Source organism: Stegostoma tigrinum, chromosome 7 (genome assembly GCF_030684315.1).
Source record: "Stegostoma tigrinum isolate sSteTig4 chromosome 7, sSteTig4.hap1, whole genome shotgun sequence".
In the NCBI taxonomy this organism is placed as follows: Eukaryota; Metazoa; Chordata; class Chondrichthyes; order Orectolobiformes; family Stegostomatidae; genus Stegostoma; species Stegostoma tigrinum.
In genome coordinates, this window is record NC_081360.1 from 59,682,681 (window position 1) to 59,701,178 (window position 18,498).

Sequence of the window (18,498 nt, forward strand, 5' to 3'; positions counted from 1 at the left end):
GCATGCAATACTCCCAAAGTGCCCTAACCAATGTCCTGTACAGCTGCAACATTACTTCCCAACTCCTTTACTCAGTGGTCTGACCAATAACGGCAAGCATACCAAACTCCTTCTTCACTATCCTATGTACCTGTGACTCCACTTTCAAAGAACTATGAACCTGTACTCCAAAGCTAGTAGGAACTGCAGATGCTGTAGAATCTGAGATAACAAGGTGTAGAGCTGGATGAACACAGCAGGCTGAACAGCAGAGGAGCAGGTAAGCTGATGTTTCGGGCCAAGACCAAATTTTCTGAAGGAGGCTCTAGGGCCGAAACGTCAGCTTTTCTGCTTCTCTGACGCTGCTTGGCCTGCTGTGTTCATCCAGCTCTACACCTTGTTAACCTGTACTTCAAGGTCTCTTTGTTCACAAACACTACCCAGGACCATACCATTAGGTGTAAAAGTCCTGCCCTGATCTGCCTTGCCAAAATGCAGCATTTCACATTTATCTAAACTTCCATTTGCCACTTCCCAGCCCAGTGGCCCATGTTATTTATCTATGAAGATGAGAAGACCGAGACATTCTAAAACATTTTAAATATACCTTACTGCATACTCAACTGTTTAGTGATTTTCTGTAGTCTGTGAAAAGTGGAATTGTGCAAACTTATTGATTAATTTCCGTGCGCTAAATTCACTCACTTTATACCAGCTCCATAGAGGTTATGCTGAACATAATTTTGGCACTATGTTTGAGAACTGGTTTAATAATAACTATCTCCAACTTAGCAACTTCGCGATGATAAGTTGATGGTTTTTAATCTCTCTAACTTTAGGACCATAAGTTTAGTTTTAGAAATTCTACTTTGGACAAGTATACACAGAATCTGTTCTCCTCCAGTTGTGATCTTTTGAGCAAACCAGTTAGTAATCATTTCACTACTAGTGGCCAAACCTTCATTTCCCAAGCTCAGGGATTTCCATTCTAAGCACCCGTCTCTCTTTCTCTGTTAAGATGGTCTTTAAAGCCTACGTCCTTGACTGTGCTTTTGGTCATCTGCCCTATTAACTCATGTGATTCAGTGTCAAATTTTGCTTAATAGTGCTTGTGCAAATCATCTTGAGATATTTTATTGTGTTAAAGATGCTATACCATACAAGTTACTGTTCTTGAGTCCAAGAGGTTTGCATGGGCGGGCTCACAGGGCCAGATAATATTTCTAATAATTAATTAATAGTTATGGTATTTAAATTAGTTCTGGAGCTCACCTTTCATAGTGTGGGATGATCATCATACTGGCAGTTTTATTATAGCAGTTGTACTGCTGCTATGCAGAAGGGACCATATTTTCTTACTGATAGCTTAAGATTAAAATGAGAAATATTCCAATGTATGTTTTATTGGTTGAATTCCAGCTGAAATAAAAAAGGTGACGTGATGGTTAAGAAATTCTGAAATGACTTAACCCTGTTCACCTCTCAAATGATCCCTTTTACATAATAGAACAATGAAACAGGAATAAATTCACAATAGCTTTTGAAGGCTGCAAGATTGTATCTCCCCTTTGAAATGAGGTACTTGATTAAAAGAATTCAAGTTATGCAGAGCTATGATATTGAACTGTATTTCACAATAATTTCACCACTACAGAAACTGACGATGCTACGTCATTGGACTTGGTGTTAACCAACTCAAAATCTTTAAGAAAAGGGAATCTCCACAAAGAGAAAAAGAATTTCAAAAAAGACATGGCTGAAAATTGTTCATATTGATGCTTGAGGATTTTCTAAACTAAGTGCTGTGTGTTTGCTCCAGAAAGTATACCAATGCGCTAAAATTACATTTTTGACTTATCTGCTGGGCTAATTTGGCTGTTGGCAAATTGCTTATTGATATTCTTTTGTGATGCAAGTCAGTTTGATTTTTCTGGAGGAATTAAGTGAGTTTTTGACATGACCTGACCCTGCATGAGAAATCTTTCACATAGCCTAACAGCGTAAAGAAGCTTAACTGCTTATCTGGAGTGTCAAAGTACGATCGCATCAAAGTCCTGAGCATTTCACCTTTCAAAACTTAAGGTGAAGTAGTCATGGGAAAGAACAAAATTATGTTGTCATGTCACTGCAAGTTAGCAAAATCTGGGTCTAACTTATTTGTAGTTTCCATCTTCTGTACACGGTAACACTTTTCAACAAGGGGGGGAAGTGAAAATTAATCAGCTTGATATCAATTAACTCCAACTTCTTTTGAGACTTTGAACATGAGAATGCTTCCATGGTCAGTTCATATTTATTAGAGTGAAGGAATTTCAAAAACAAAAATGAAGTAGTACAGGAAACACCACTAAAAGAACTGAAAAGTATTATGGAGTCAGAGTTATACAGTGCATATCCTTCAGTCCAACTCGCCCATGCTGACCAGATATCCTAAACTGATCTAGGACCACTTGCCAGCATATTGCTCATATCCCTATAAATGCTTCCCATCCAGATGCATTTAAATGTTGTAATTGTACAAGTTCCATCCAAACACCACCCTCTGTATGAAAATTTAGCTCTCGTGTCCTTTTTAAATCTTTCCTGTCTCATTTTAAACCAATGATCTCTAGTTTTGGGCTCCTTTACACTGGGAGAAAGACCTTGGATTATTCATCCTATCCATGTCCCTCATGACTTGAAAACCTCTGTGAGGTCACCCCTCAGACTCCGGTGGTCCAGAGAAAATAGCCCCAGCCTATTCAGCATCTCCCTTTAGCTTAAGCCCTCCAGCTGCAGCGTCATCCCTGTAAATCTTTTCTGAATTTTTTCAGATTTCAGGACATCTTTCCTATAGCAGAGAGATCAGGACTGAATGCAGTATTCTAAAAATGGCCTCACCAATGTTCTGTACAGTTACAACATGACATCCCAACTCCTATACTCAATGCACCAAGTGCTGAAGGCAAGCATGCCAAATGCCTACTTCACCATCCCTGTCTATCTGCAAATCCACTTTCAAGGAAGTTGGAACCTATATCCCCAGGTCCCTTTGTTTGGCAACACTCTTCAGGGGCCTACCATTATCTATAAAAGTGCTGCCTTACCTAAATGCAATGCCTCGCATTTGTCTAAGTTAAACTCCATCTGCCACTCTTGGGCCATTGCTTATCCATTCAAGATGCTGTTATCGGAGATAATCTTCTTCACTGTCCATTACACCATCAATTTTAGTGTCATCTGCAAAGTAAACAAGCATACCCCCTACGTTCACAAAAAAATCATTGATATAAATGATGAAAAGCAGTGGACCCAGTACCAATCCATTTGGCACACTGCTGGTCACTAGCCTTCAGACAGAAAAACAAGCTTCCACCTCTAACCCCTGCCTCTGAGGCTTCAAGCTAATTTTGTATCCAACTGGTGAACTCCCCCTGGATTCCATGTGAGCTAATCTTGCTAATCAGTCTACCACTTGGAATCATGTCGAACACCTTGCAGAAGTTCACATGGACGACATCTACCACTCCACATTCATCAATCTTCTCGGTCAGTTCTTAAAAAAAAACCAAGTTAATGAGACATAATTACCCATGCACCAAGCCATGTTGATGATCCCTAATTAGTTCTTGCCTTTCCTAACATATGTAAATCCTGTCTCTCAGAATCCCCTCCAATAAATTTACCTACTACTGACCTCAGGCACATGTTATGCAGAATTACAGAGAAGTGAATTAAATGGGGAACAGCTCTGTCAGCACTTTAATGCTGGAAGCAGTGTTAGACATTTTTTTTAAGACAAGACCTCCCACTCCACAGCCAATCCAATTGATTAGCAACTGTATTGTCAGAAGAGCATCAGATGGCCACCATGGCTACTGCAAGGACTGGAGGCAGTCCTCCCATGTCAAGGAGACCAATTAGTCTAGGGTCAGGGGTCAGCTCTGAATGGGGCTCAACTGGTCAGGGGCTCTATGCCCTAAGCCCAAGTTCGTGAGGGGTGTCTTCAACAGGCCCAGGGATCCCCAAAGGATGTAGCCCTTGACCAACAGGAACCCTCGCAGCTGAGCACAAGGCACAAGGAGCCTCAGGAAGTAGTCTCTACTTGTTCAAATGGGTGCAGCTCCAACAACATAGTGGCAACTTTAAACCATCCAAGGCAAATTAGCCAGCTCGATTTGCACTCCATCCATCTTAAAAATTCACAACCTGCATCCCCAGAGCACAGTGGCAGAAGTGTTTACCATATACAAGATGCATGACAGTAACACACCAAAATTCCTTTGAGAGCATCTCCAAGCCTCACCCACACCAAAGGCCAAAGACATGGAACAACATCAAATGCAAGCTCCCCTTGAAGCCTCACACCATCATGATGTGGAAATTTCTTTACTGCTACTGGATAAAAATTTTGAAACTTCCTACCTAACAGCACATTGGGTGCAATTAAATATATGAAATACAGCAATTCTAGGCCATCCCCATCTCAAGGGCAAATAGTGGTGGGCAGCAAATGCTGGCCTAAGTACCAATGCCACTATCCGGTGAAAGGATTAAAAAGATTCATCCCTTCATCTCTCGCTAACCTTATTACTGAATTTCGGCATGACTTGTCCAATATTACCATTTACTAGGATTATAACAACAGGCAGAAAAATGAAAAGGACACAAGAGTCTACAAAGGAATATAGATGGGTTAAATGAGTTGGCAAAAAAAAATCTGGCAGATAGAGTCTATGGTCAGAAATGTGAAGTTGTCCACTTTAATATGAGGAGTAGAAAAGAAACTTATTATTTGAATGAAGAGATTGCAGAACTCTGAGGTATAGAGGTAGGATGGGCAATAAACACTGCTGAACCAGTGATACCCTCATTCCGTGAATGAATTAAAAAATAAAGTTCTTGTTTTTCTTATGTAAACTTGTATTAAACCAGAATCATGCTAACCACAGTAGACTGTAAGTTAGAACTTGATAATAAAATGTGAGGCTGGATGAACACAGCAGGCCCAGCAGCATCTCAGGAGCACAAAAGCTCACGTTTCGGGCCTAGACCCTTCATCAGAGAGGGGGATGGGGTGAGGGTTCTGGAATAAATAGGGAGAGAGGGGGAGGCGGACCGAAGATGGAGAGAAAAGATAGGTGGAGAGGAGAGTATAGGTGGGGAGGTAGGGAGGGGATAGGTCAGCCCAGGGAAGACGGACAGGTCAAGGAGGTGGGATGAGGTAAGGTGCGGCTTGGGGTGGGAGGAAGGGATGGGTGAGAGGAAGAACCGGTTAGGGAGGCAGAGACAGGCTGGACTGGTTTTGGGATGCAGTGGAGGGAGGATACGAACTGGGCTGGTTTAGGGATGCGGTGGGGGAAGGGGAGATTTTGAAACTGGTGAAGTCCACATTGATACCATTGGGCTGCAGGGTTCCCAAGCGGAATATGAGTTGCTGTTCCTGCAACCTTCGGGTGGCATCATTGTGGCACTGCAGGAGGCCCATGATGGACATGTTGTCTAAGGAATGGGAGGGGGAATGGAAATGGTTCGCGACTGGGAGGTGCAGTTGTTTATTGCGAACCGAGCAGAGGTGTTTTGCAAAGTGGTCCCCAAGCCTCCGCTTGGTTTCCCCAATGTAGAGGCAGCCACACTGGGTACAGTGGATGCAGTATACACCATTGGCAGATGTTCAGGTGAACCTCTGCTTAATGTGGAATGTCATCTTGGGGCCTGGGATAGGGGTGAGGGAGGAGGTGTGGGGACAAGTGTAGCAAAGAACCCACCAAAGTTGGGGTTCTTGAAGAACGTGGACATCTGGGATGTGCGGGAGTGGAATGCCTCATCGTGGGAGCAGATGCGGCGGAGGCGGAGGAATTGGGAATAGGGGATGGAATTTTTGCAGGAGGGTGGGTGGGAGGTGGTGTATTCTAGGTAGCTGTGGGAGTCGGTGGGCTTGAAATGGACATCAGTTACAAGCTGGTTGCCTGAGAGGTCCAGGAAGGTGAGTGATGTGCTGGAGATGGCCCAGGTGAACTGAAGGTTGGTGTGGAAGGTGTTGGGGAAGTGGATGAACTGTTCGAGCTCCTCTGGGGAGCAAGAGGCAGCGCTGATACAGTCATCAATGTAACAGAGGAAGAGGTGGGGTTTGGGGCCTGTGTAGGTGCAGAAGAGGGACTGTTCCACGTAACCTACAAAGAGGCAGGCATAGCTTGGTCCCACGTGGGTGCAAGTTCTTCAAGGACTGCAACTTTCCCCCCACAGTGGTCGAGAACGCCCTTGACCGGGTCTCCCGCATTTCCCGCAACACATCCCTCACAACCCGCCCCCGCCACAACCGCCCAAAGAGGATCCCCCTCATTCTCACACACCACCCCACCAATCTCCGGATACAACACATCATCCTCCGACACTTCCGCCATCTACAAACCGACCCCACCACCCAAGTCATTTTTCCATCCCCACCCTTGTCTGCTTTCCGGAGAGACCACTCTCTTGTGACTCCCTTGCTCGCTCCACATTGCCCTCCAACCCCACCACACCCGACACCTTCCCCTGCAACCGCAGGAAATGCTGCACTTGTCCCCACACCTCCTCCCTCACCCCTATCCCAGGCCCCAAGATGGCTTTCCATATTAAGCAGAGGTTCACCTGCACATCTGCCAATGTGGTATACTGTATCCATTGCACCCGGTGTGGCTTCCTCTACATTGGGGAAACCAAGCGGAGGCTTGGGGACCACTTTGCAGAACACCTCCGCTCGGTTCGCAATAAACAACTGCACCTCCCAGTCACGAACCATTTCCATTCCCCCTCCCATTCTTTAGATGACATGTCCATCATGGGCCTCCTGCAGTGCCACAATGATGCCACCCAAAGGTTTCACGAACAGCAACTCATATTCCGCTTGGGAACCCTGCAGCCCTATGGTATCAATGTGGACTTCGCCAGCTTCAAAATCTCCCCTTCCCCCACCGCATCCCAAAACCAGCCCAGTTCATCCCCTCCACCCACTGCATCCCAAAACCAGTCCAACCTGTCTCTGCTTCCCTAACCTGTTCTTCCTCTCACCCATCCCTTCCTCCCACCCCAAGCCGCACCTCCATCTCCTACCTACTAACCTCATCCCACCTCCTTGACCTATCCGTCTTCCCTGGACTGACCTATCCCCTCCCTAACTATACTCTCCTCTCCACCTATCTTTTCTCTCCATCTTCGGTCCGCCTCCCCCTCTCTCCCTATTTATTCCAGAACCCTCACCCCATTCCCCCTCTCTGATGAAGGGTCTAGGCCCGAAACGTCAGCTTTTGTGCTCCTGACGTGCTGCTGGGCCTGCTGTGTTCATCCAGCCTCACATTTTATTATCTTGGATTCTTCAGCATCTGCAGTTCCCATTATCACTGATACAAGTTAAAACTTTAAGTGGGTTCACACTACCACACTACACAGAGCAGGCTTTGAAGTTTCCTACATTTAAAGTAGATGGTGGCAAAATAAAAATCAACATCATTAGTGACAACCCACATGGTGTTGTGAGCAGATAGATCCGTAAAACTGCAACAGTCAGCTTTCTTGAGTTTTATAAAGGCAGTTGCAGAGAAAGTAAATACATTTTTTGATCTCTCAGGCTTGGGAGATTACAGCACAACTTCCAAAAACTGGAAGGTAGCAAATGACAATATCTTGAGAGGAGGAAGAGATTAAATAGATACCATAAGACAGTTAGCCTAACAGCCCTAGGCAAAATGCTCAGGTGGCTGACTTAGTGAGGGAGAAAGTTATGTGGCTGGAACATAACTTCAAGGCCACATAGAACACCAAGCTTGAATAAGATGTGATAGCCCTTGACATCAAGGCTGCATTTAATGAAGTGGGGCATCAAGAAGCCCCAGCACAACTGGAGTCAATAGAATTGAGGGATAAAGAAAATCTCTTGGGTGGTCTCAGTACAATCAAGACATTTTATCTAGTGAAGAAATGACAACACCGTTTCATGTTAGGTTTGTAGTGTGGACTGGAACTTGGAAATAGCAGTGTAAAAACTGACGCTTATTTATTGAAAACAAATGTTCTGCTAATCAATCAAATTGCCAATGGGCAGCACATAGATTAGAAGTAGGACAGGATCAAGGCTATTAGACCAAATCATACACGAGCAGGAGAAGGAGCCATGCTCGAGAGTTTCTGACAGTGATTGGACATTTAAGAATGGAACCAGATGAGTGCAGTATCAGTCAGATGAGCAACACTGAAGGGGTGACAATTGAGCATGGTGTATATCAGGGTGTTTAAGTTTGCAGACAAGTCAAGGAGGACAAAGATGAGATTACTTTATTTTGGTTACAATCAACCTGGATGCCAATTGTGACTCTGATAAGGGCAGTATTGGTACTGTACCACTGAAGCCAGATTAGAGGAATTCAGAGATAAAGTTCCTCGAAAGATATGGATGGATTTCAGAGTCGACTGCATCTTCAAGGGCTTTGATGAGCAAATGGAGGTAAGAAATGCACAATAATGTGCATGAACAGTGGGAACAAAGACTGTCTTTTCAGGAGATACTTGATAATAAATTTAAACGTAGAGTCAAAACTTGAAATGAAGGAACAATTAACAGTATCGGCTAAGGTGGAACCCCAAAAAGGGGCAGTACTTTTGTGGAAACAGGATCAAGGAAGCAGGAAATGGCTCTCAGGTTTAACATGAACTTAAAGAGGACATATGGGGAGGTAGAAAAGAAACAAGAAAAATATATACAGGCAGAGTACAAACTAAGCTTTTATTGTTGAGAAAATAAAGGTTAAAGGGAAAGAAAACAGAAGTTCTTAGGACACAGGAAAGATTTGATAATGTAAATGAAACCATAATTATGCCTTTCAAGAGAGAACTTAGGAAGCACTTTGTACACAAATAATCCAACAGGGACTCCCTCTGACAGAATAGAGTAAATGCTACTACAATTAATAATTTTAATTCAGAGACTGTTAGTTTCTGTATAGTCAACAGAATTAAGGAATAATTAAGCTAAGGCAACTGAGTAAGGGTATAGATCAACCATACTTTCACTGAATAGCAGAACAAGATCAATGGAGTGAATAGTCTGGTGATGTTCTGGCGCACTATGCAAGTGTTTCCAGTCCTTGAAACTGTTCAGCTGACTAGCGAAACAAGAATACAGAATTCTCTAGATGAAAACCAACCTCAAGTCACAACCTTAAAAAAACGCAAGAACAGAAATTGCTGGAAAAATTAGCAGGTCTGGTAACATTTTGGGTCAGATGAGTCTTCTTCAAAACAATTCAAAAAACAAAGAAAATTACAGCACAGGAACAGGCACTTCAGCCCTCCAAGCCTGCGCCAATCGAGATCCTCTGTCTAAGTCTATCATCTACTTGCTAAGGGTCTGCATCCCTTTGCTCCCTGCCCATCCATGTACCTGTCCAGATACATCTTAAAAGACACTAACGTGTCTGCATCTACCACCTCCGCTGGCAACGTGTTCCAGGCACCCACCCACTCTGTGTAAAGAACTTTCCACACATAACTCCCATAAACTGTCCTCCTCTCACTTTGAACTCATGACACCTAGTAATTGAGTTCCTGCTGAGATTTTCCAGAAACTTCTGTTTCTGTTTGATTTCCAACATCTGCAGTCCTTTGGCTGTTTTGTTTAGTCCTTAGCAGAAGCAACCTGGAGTGTACTTTGTTATCAGATTTCAAGGATTGAAAAAAAACTCGATCTCCTTGCTTAGCTCTAATAAATTCAGAACTGCAGCCTTTACAAATTGTATTTTAACTCATCACTCAGAAATGTATTGAAATAATGATTTTAGTAATTCAATAAACTAGTGTAAAACATTTTTGAACACTATTTAATGCAAGAAAACTCATAAGATACAAGTTTCTATTCCCAATTGTAGGAACTAGGACGTATGAAAAACATGAATTATTTTACAATTGTTAAAAACCCCCAAAAAATAATGACAACAATCTGAAAGCTTTTAAGATTGCTATTTTTTTCTACTATGTTTTAACTGTGTCTGGTCCACACACCCTGAAGAATCTGACAATCATCGCAAGTACGTCAATATCACTACAGTCAGTCACGGCATTTTCCTTTCCTTTTATGATGCATTTGTTTCCTTCCAGCATTTGTACCTAAGGGTCTTGCAAAGTTCAAAAGTTTTTGAGGCAGATGTTTGCACAGATTGGGCCCAGATATACATAATAAAATAATTCAACAGCCAGAACATGGAACGTGACAATCAATCATTTTGGGATCTTGTGTAACAGAGGAAAACAATCTTTTGCAAAGTTAGCACGCAAATGCTAAATGTTTATTTAATTCCTCTGTATACAAACAGTGAAGCGGAACCCATGGCTTCTCATGTCCATGATCCCATTTTCCAATGTCTTCACTCGGAAATCTGTGGTTGCATCATCAAAACGTAAATAGGATTAACCAATTAATACTTGTTGAACCAAATGCCAGTGAAACATAAAATCAGGCTCAAAGAATTTTTGACTACTGATGCATAGTCAACAACAAACTGCAAAATACTTTTGTGGCCCCAGCATCCTCTAAATATATAACACAGTTTGCAAATGACACTCTCCAGCTACAGCTGGTTGTTGAAAGATAAGGCAAACTAACAGTGCTCAATTTGAAGGCCAAAAATCTTATTGGCTCGTTAGAATATTTAGCACCAATAAAGAAGCTCCTTTAACAAACATTGTTGTGACATTGTCAATTCCCCAATCTTTAAAAATTCCTGATTAATTTCTACAATAAAGTTGTTTGAGGTGATCAGTTCAACAAGTAATACAAAGTTTTCATTTTGTTGTCTGAATGTTGGAAAATTGGAATTAATTCTCTAAAATTTAATAATTATGAATACTTCAACCACTTAACTAGACCATTTCACTTGTGCATTCGCTTCCTTGTAAGAGAAATCATTAATAAGCTAACAAAAAGTCAAAAACATAACCTAAAAATGGTAAATGATTTTTATTTCTCTTCTTTACAGAAACACGCACGTCCTATAAAAGGTCAATGCTTGTCGATCATCCAAATTTCCTCAAAAAATGAGCATCTAGCTAGGCAATTTCAGAGGGTAACCTAAAGAACATTAGTGCACCAGACGGACTTTATAGCAACTGATGATACTGTTATGGTCATTATTGCTGACAGTAGCTTTACATTTCAGATTTATGAGTTGTATTTCAATACCACAACCTGCCATCCCTCACAACCCCTCCCCACAATAACAAAAACAGAATCCCCCTCATCCTCACATACCACCCCACCAACCTCTGGATCCAACGCATCATCCTCCGGCATTTCCGCCACCTACAATCCAATCCCAACACCCAAGACATTTTTTCCTACCCCACCCTTATCTGCTTTCCGGAGGGACCACTCTCTCCGTGACTCCCTTGTCTGCTCCACACTCCCCACCAACCCCAGCACCCCTAGCACTTTTCCCTGCAACCGCAGGAAGTGCTACACCTGCCCCCACACCTCCCCACCTTAACCCCATCCCAAGCCCAAAGAAGACCTTCCACATCAAACAGATGTTCACCTACACATCTGCTAAATGTGGTATACTGTATCTGATGTTCCCGATGTGGCCTCTTCTACAATGGGGAAACCAAGCAAAGGGTTAGAGACTGCTTTGTGGAACATCTACGCTCAGTTCGTGACAAATGACTGCACCTCCCAGTCGCGATCCTCCCCCTCCCACTCCTTGGACGACATGTCCATTCTGGGCCTCCTCCAGTGCCACAACGATGCCACCCGAAGGTTGCAGGAACAGCATCTCATATTTAGCTTGGGAACCCTACAGCCCAATGGCATCAATGTGGATTTCACAAGCTTCAAAATCTCCCCAACCCCGAACGCTTCCCAAAACCAGCCCAGCTCGTGCCGACTCCCTCAGCTGTCCATCCTTTCTCCCACCTCAACCCCCACCCCACCTCCTACCTATCATTCTCATCCCCACCTCCTTGGCCTGTCCATCTTCCTTGGACTGACCGATCGGCACCTACACTCACCTTTACGGCTCCATCCCTGCCTCCGTGACCTGTCTGTCTCTTCTCCACCTATTTGCTCCTTTATCCATCTTCCATCTGCCTCCCCTTATCTCTTTATTTATTTCAGAATCTCTTTGCCCTCCTCCATTGCTGAAGAAGAGTCCAGACCTGAAACGTCAGCTTTCCTGCTCCTCTGGTGCTGCTAGGCCTGCTATGTTCATCCAACTTTATGCCTTGTTAAAATAGATTTGTCATTGTCAAATCTTGTCCAATAACCTAGCTGAATATTTGTAAAGTAGTTAAGGTGTTAAATAGGGAAGTGTCAATGGATTTCTCAGCTCGTTTATTAAGATTCCAGATAAGAGACTATGAGCAATAGTGAGAGTTCAAAGATTTAGAAGCAAATAACCAACAGGGTAGGACATTGTCAAGAGATTGGAGACAGAGAGACAAACATAATGGACAGTATTCCAAATCAGCAGGATGCATCTTTGAGTATGCAGCAGGGATCTGTGCAGACGTCTAGTACGTTTTGCAATGATTTCAATTAAGGGAACAGAGAGCATCACATCAACTAAAATCTGAAAGAACTGGGGATGCTCTAAATCAGAAACAACAACATTAGTTGCTGGAAAAGCTGACCAGGTCTGACAGCATCTGTGAAGGGAAATCAAAGTTAACTTTTTCGGTCCAGTCACCCTTCCACAGAATGCTCTGAAGGAAGTGGAAGGGAATCTCCACAACATTCTAAGGATGTGTCACTGGGCATGAAATGTTATTTTAATTTCTCTTCAGAGATGCTGCCAAACCTGCTGAGTTTATCTGGCAAATTCTACTTTAGGATCACATCAACGTTTCCTAACCGTCCAAACTTAGGCAGCAATTCTGTCAGTAAGAGGCAGATGGAATTCACGGAACAATAAATAATTAGAGCACACAAAGCCTTTCTTCTCGACCTGCTCACCCACCTTTTCCCTGGAGTGCCACAAATGCTCTTCCCCAAGATAATTATCTAATTTTCTTTCAAAGGCCACAATTCAGTCTGTTCCGGCTGCAATCTCAAACAGTATATTGTAGATCTTCAGTACATAAAGATTTATCCTCTTGTCATTCTTAGTTTCCTTGACTAATCACTGCATCTGATTAACTCCTTGTCTAGGTCCAAGCATTTCCCTCCTCTCCTTTCATGATCCTTTTACCTTTCATGTATCTATAGAAGACTTCTGAACTCTTTTATGATAGCTGCTAGTTTCTTCTCATCTACTCTCTTTGCTTATCTTATCTGGATTGCTTCTCAACCTTTTCCTTAGCCATACTGAACATTTTGCTCTTTCCACTATATGATCCTCTTACCAACATCCAATTCCCCTCATTCTGCAAGACCACATCCAGCTATGCCTATTTCTTCATTACAATGAAATAATGGTATAACCAAATTTCCTGAACGCATGCTGAAAAATTCTTGTCCCAATCTTTCCATTTACACAAATAGTATCACTACATATATTGGCACCTCTCTTGTGTCCTTGCAAAATGTGTTCCTGTACACCTTCCCCACCCGTTGATGACCTATAGAGTACGCCCAGTTAAAAGTGGAGTTTTCTCAGTATGTTCCTAGATAGTAAACAAGTAGAAAATTTAACTAAAAAGGAGATTTCTTAGGATCATAGGAAGCTGGCATAAAAACGGACAGAATTTACTATTTAATAACCCTCTAGTCGGATCACATCTGGAGTACATTATTCAATTCTGACAGTTATAAGGCTAGAGGCAAGAAATTGAAAGTTTCATATTTTATTAACTTGTTTGTGGGGTGTGGGCCAGCATTTATTTCCCATCACACAGAGGACAGTCAAACAGCAATCACATTGCTGCAGGTCTTGAGTTAGGAGGCGGGCCAGCCAGGTGAGGATGGCAGATTCCCTTCCCTAAAGGGCATAAGTGAACCAGATGGGCATTTACAATAACCAACAGCAGTTACATGGTTACCTTTAGGCTAGGTTTTAAATTCCAGATTTTTATTGAATTCAATTCACCATCTGCCAAAGTGGGATTCAAACCCACATCTCCAAAATATCAGGCTACAGATTGAGATTATTTAGCTCGTGACATTACCATTATGCCACCAATGTCCTGATGAGAATTAGATAGGAAAAGGATAGATTGAAACAATCTGGTGAGGGAGTCCAGGACAAGGGTAACTAAAATTAATCTTAGTCATTCAGGAACATTAGAAAGCACATTTAATCCAAACATTGGTGGAAAATTGAGAATTGAAAATTTAAAAAAGAGGTCACAACCGAGCTTTGTAGATTTTAGTTAGCAAAAGGTTATTAGGAAGCATGGAACTGAAAGCAGAAAAATGAATTTGAAAAACAGATTTCAACAATAGACTGCAATAATTGAATAATGGAACAGGATTGAAGATTAAATGGCCTTTGTATACTGTACATGTATTAAAGGACAGGATTTTTGTCTGACCGATTCTTGTTTTGGCTCAATACTCTCACTTTAAAAAATTGTTTGACACATTTATGCTGATAAATTCTTGAAGCGAGCCTAAATCTATGACAATCTAGACATCAAACTTCAATATTTTCAGACTTCCTTACCGATTTAAATAATTTCCAAATAAATGTGTCATGTTTAAAATTCTTTTTTTTAAACCAGAATTCAGTAATTTACAAGCAACTTTAATTTTCTTATAATTATCTCATAAGGAATATATGAGGAGATACCATTATGTGGATCTTTCCACTTGGACCAGATTTTCAGAGAGAATACTCGAGCAGCAGAATAATGTGGAATCGAGCCAAGTCGAATATTGTTCTATTTTGCCACGTAATTATCACTGCCATTTACAAAACATAGAATTATTGTTAAGTTTGCCAAATTTACGTAGACTCCTCAAGTCTCAATAATCTAGAGCAGACTTTTGGCAACATAAGTTACTACCTGCACAAAACTATGCGGTGGATGAGTAATAAACTCAGTTTCCATACACTTCTGTGAATATTATTAAGCAGTGCAAGGTGTTAAGATAATAATATTGTTCAAACTTACGTTTAATAAGATGAGGTATTTCGCATTGTTCCCAACTTTAATTATATTTACCAAGAACTATGATCAGAAATCTCTATTAGTTATGCCACTCTCAAAACTCAGTCTTGGAAAAGCAAAAGTTGTTACAATTTAAGCAGATTATACAGATTTTTCTTCTTGTTATTTGAAGTAGTCCAAGAAAAAGTGAGCGAGTGATATAAAGTTCAAATGGGTGAAAAGACATATTCTTTAATCATAAGATGCCATTATTTTGTTCGAATTCAGAATTACTTCATAAAACTGAAAAATCTAACTTGAAAGGTTCAAAAACAGACCCAAACAAAATAAGCAAGGCAAAAGAGCTGACAGTAAAAAAAATGGACTAGCACTTCCAATAATTGAAGTGAAATGCACCCTGAAAATAAATTTGTTCAAATAATCATAATGGCGCACTTATTTTAACTCCCAAGTCTTTACCTTTGCCATCTGTGCTTGGACACCATTCCCCTTTAAGGCAGCCACAGCCTTTTGAGCAGCAGCTGGGCTGTCAAAATCCACAAAGCCATAACCTGAAATACAATAGCATACAACACAATTACTACTTAACCAAGGCCTCATACATTCATTAAAAATAGATGAGGTACCTGCATTATTGTCCCTTCAACATTGATTTAAATGTACATATAATGTTATGGCCAATGCTCAGCCAAAATCAAAAAGAAATTAACATTTAACAGGAAAGGAAATCATACCAGAAGCTTGTTAAATAGATTCTGGATATTTTCAGTACCAAACAGCTATATTGGTCATTTACTACTACAATATGAATGACAACCAATAGTGCAAACTATTGTTATGCACAGGGCATGTCTACATCTCTACCTTAAGAATTTTTTTCAACATGAAGATTATGCAGTTTAAAATTCTTGTTAGGTGCAGGTTGTTAAATCAGACATAGATAGCCTCAAAAACAGGATCTTCAGACCAAATGTTGCCTTCTTGTAGTTGGCTTCAGTCCCTTGCACTGTAAAACATGCTTGTTCTACATAACAACACAAGAAATGGGAGCAAGAGTAGGCCATCTGGCCCCTTGAGCCTGCCCCGCCATTTAATAATATCATGGCTGAATCTTTTTGCAACTCAGCTCCACTTACTGCCCGCACACCATAACCTTTAATTCCTTTACTGTTCAAAAATTTATCTTGCCTTGCCTTAAAAACATTCAGTAAGGTAGCTTCAACCGCTTCACTGGGCAGGGAATTCCACAGATTCGCAACCCTTTGGGTGAAGAAGTTCCTCCTGACCTCAGTCCCACATCTGCTTCCCTTTATTTTGAGGCTGTGCGCCCTAGTCTTAGTTTCACCTGCTAGCAGAAACAACCTCTCTGCCTCCACCTTATCTTTTGATGTGCTTATCCACCCATTAGGTCAGTCTGCTTTGGACCTACAGTCTGGCAATCTTTGTTGTGTTGCTAGAAAATAGCAAACGCGTTCACAGTAATTTACCAAAATTCATTGGACTCTGGTGCAGTTCTGGCAGATTGGAAAAAAGAAAATGTGACACCAATGTTTGAAAAAGGGAGGTAGACAAATGGCGGGTAGCTGCAGGCCAGTTAACAACTTCTGTATTAGGGAAAACACTTGAATCTATAATTAAGGAATAAATAGTGAGACATCGGGATAGAAACTGTCCTTTGGGCAGATGCAGCAAGGGCTCACATTTAACTAATTTACTGAAATCCTTTGAGGACATTATGAGCATTTGAGGACAACGGAGAATTTGGATTTCAAGAACGTATTTGGCAAGATGCCGCACAAAAGGCTACTGCATAAGACATAAGTGCACAGTATTATCGGTAGTGTTTTAGTATGGATAGAAGATTGTTAATTAACAGGAATCAAGACTGGGGATGAATGGGCATTTCTCTGGTTGGAGATCAATGGATAGTGGTGTCCTTCAGGGATCATTGTTGGGGCCACAATTGTTTACAATTTACATGGATAATTTGGAGTTGGGGACCAAGTGCAGTGTGTCAAAGTTCACAACTGACACTAAAATGTGGTGCAGCAAAATATGCAGAGGACGCAAAGTCTACAGAGGCATATAGATAGGTTAAGTCTGCTGGCAAGGGTGTGGCCAATGGAGTACAATGTTGGTAAGTGTGAGGTCAATCATTTTTTTGGGAATAATAGCACAATGGACTATTAAGTAAATGTTGAAAAATTGCAGCATTATGCTGTGCAAGAGGGACCTGGATGTCCTTGTGCATGAATCACAAAAGGTGGCTTTGCAAATGCAGCAGGTAATTAAGAAGGCAAATAGCATATTGTTCTTCATTGCTGTACAAATGGAACTTAACAACACGGACACATTTTGCTGCAGCTGTACAGAATGCTGGTGAGTCCACACCTGGAGTAATGTACACAGTTTTGGTCTCCTTACTTCAGAAAAGGGTGCAGTGGCACTGGAGGTGGTGCAGAGGAGGATCACTAGGTTGATCCCAAAGTTGAGGGTTGGCTTATGAGGAAAGATTGAGTAGGCTGGGACCATACTCATTAGAATTCAGAAGAATGAGGGAGGATCTTATAGAAATGTACCTCTTCCTTTCGTAAATTTTTAAGATAGAAGCAGGGAGGTTGATTCCACTGGCGGGTGAAACTAGAACTAGGGAGGACAGTCTCCAATGAGGGGAAGCAGATTTAGGACTGAGTTGAGGAGGAACTTCTTCAGCCAAAAGGGTTGTGAATCTGTGGAATTCCCTACAGTGAAGCAGTTGAGGCTACTCATTGAATGTGTTTATGGCATAGATAGATAGATTTTTGAGTAGTAAAGGAATTAAGGGTTATGCTGAGCAGGTGGGTAAGTGGAGCTGAGTCCATGAAAAGGTAAACCATGATCTTACTGAATGGCACAGCAGGCTCGAAGGGACAGCTGGCCTATTTTTGTTCCTATTTCTTGTCATCTTACCTTCTTCTTTTCATTCCAGAAGGTCAAGTAACAGAATAAACTGCTATCCGGTATTTGTATTTACCAGCAATAACTGCAGTTGGGCACAAACAAACAATGTGATGGAAGTTCACGGCACATTGCACCATGCTAGGTTAAGTTGGTTCACAGGTCTCTGAATACTTGGAACATGGAAAACAACAGGACAAGGACACGCATGGAAGCGATCAATATGTTCTTTAATCTACTGCTGGCCAGAGGGCACATTTGCAATTTTTTCTTCTACTGTGGATTCGTGGCAATTTAAATATAATTGGGAGGATGATACTAATCTTCTTGGAGGCTGAATACTCAAATCCTTAAGCTTTTAATTACTTTTGGGGTATACTTGCAAAACCCACTTTTAAAAAAAGTCCAGGTTTCAGATTACCGGATCTAAGGTATTATACTTTGCCAAAAAATTCTGAGAAACTTAGTCAATGTACCATCTTAAATAAAGCAACACTTACGATTTCTGCCTTGAAGAACTTGCATGGA

The 18,498-nt window shown here is 41.6% G+C and overlaps 1 protein-coding gene across 7 annotated transcripts in view; it reads right to left on the reverse strand.

Moving 5' to 3' along the window:
* LOC125454239 (RNA-binding motif, single-stranded-interacting protein 1-like) overlaps positions 1-18,498 on the reverse strand; it is a 249,574-nt gene that overhangs the window by 67,656 nt on the left and 163,420 nt on the right. For all 7 annotated transcript variants that reach the window (XM_048534810.2, XM_048534806.2, XM_048534804.2 and 4 more), the window contains one exon: positions 15,493-15,584. In XM_048534810.2, the coding sequence (XP_048390767.2) occupies positions 15,493-15,584 (92 nt within the window). The remainder of the gene's footprint in view (positions 1-15,492; positions 15,585-18,498) is intronic.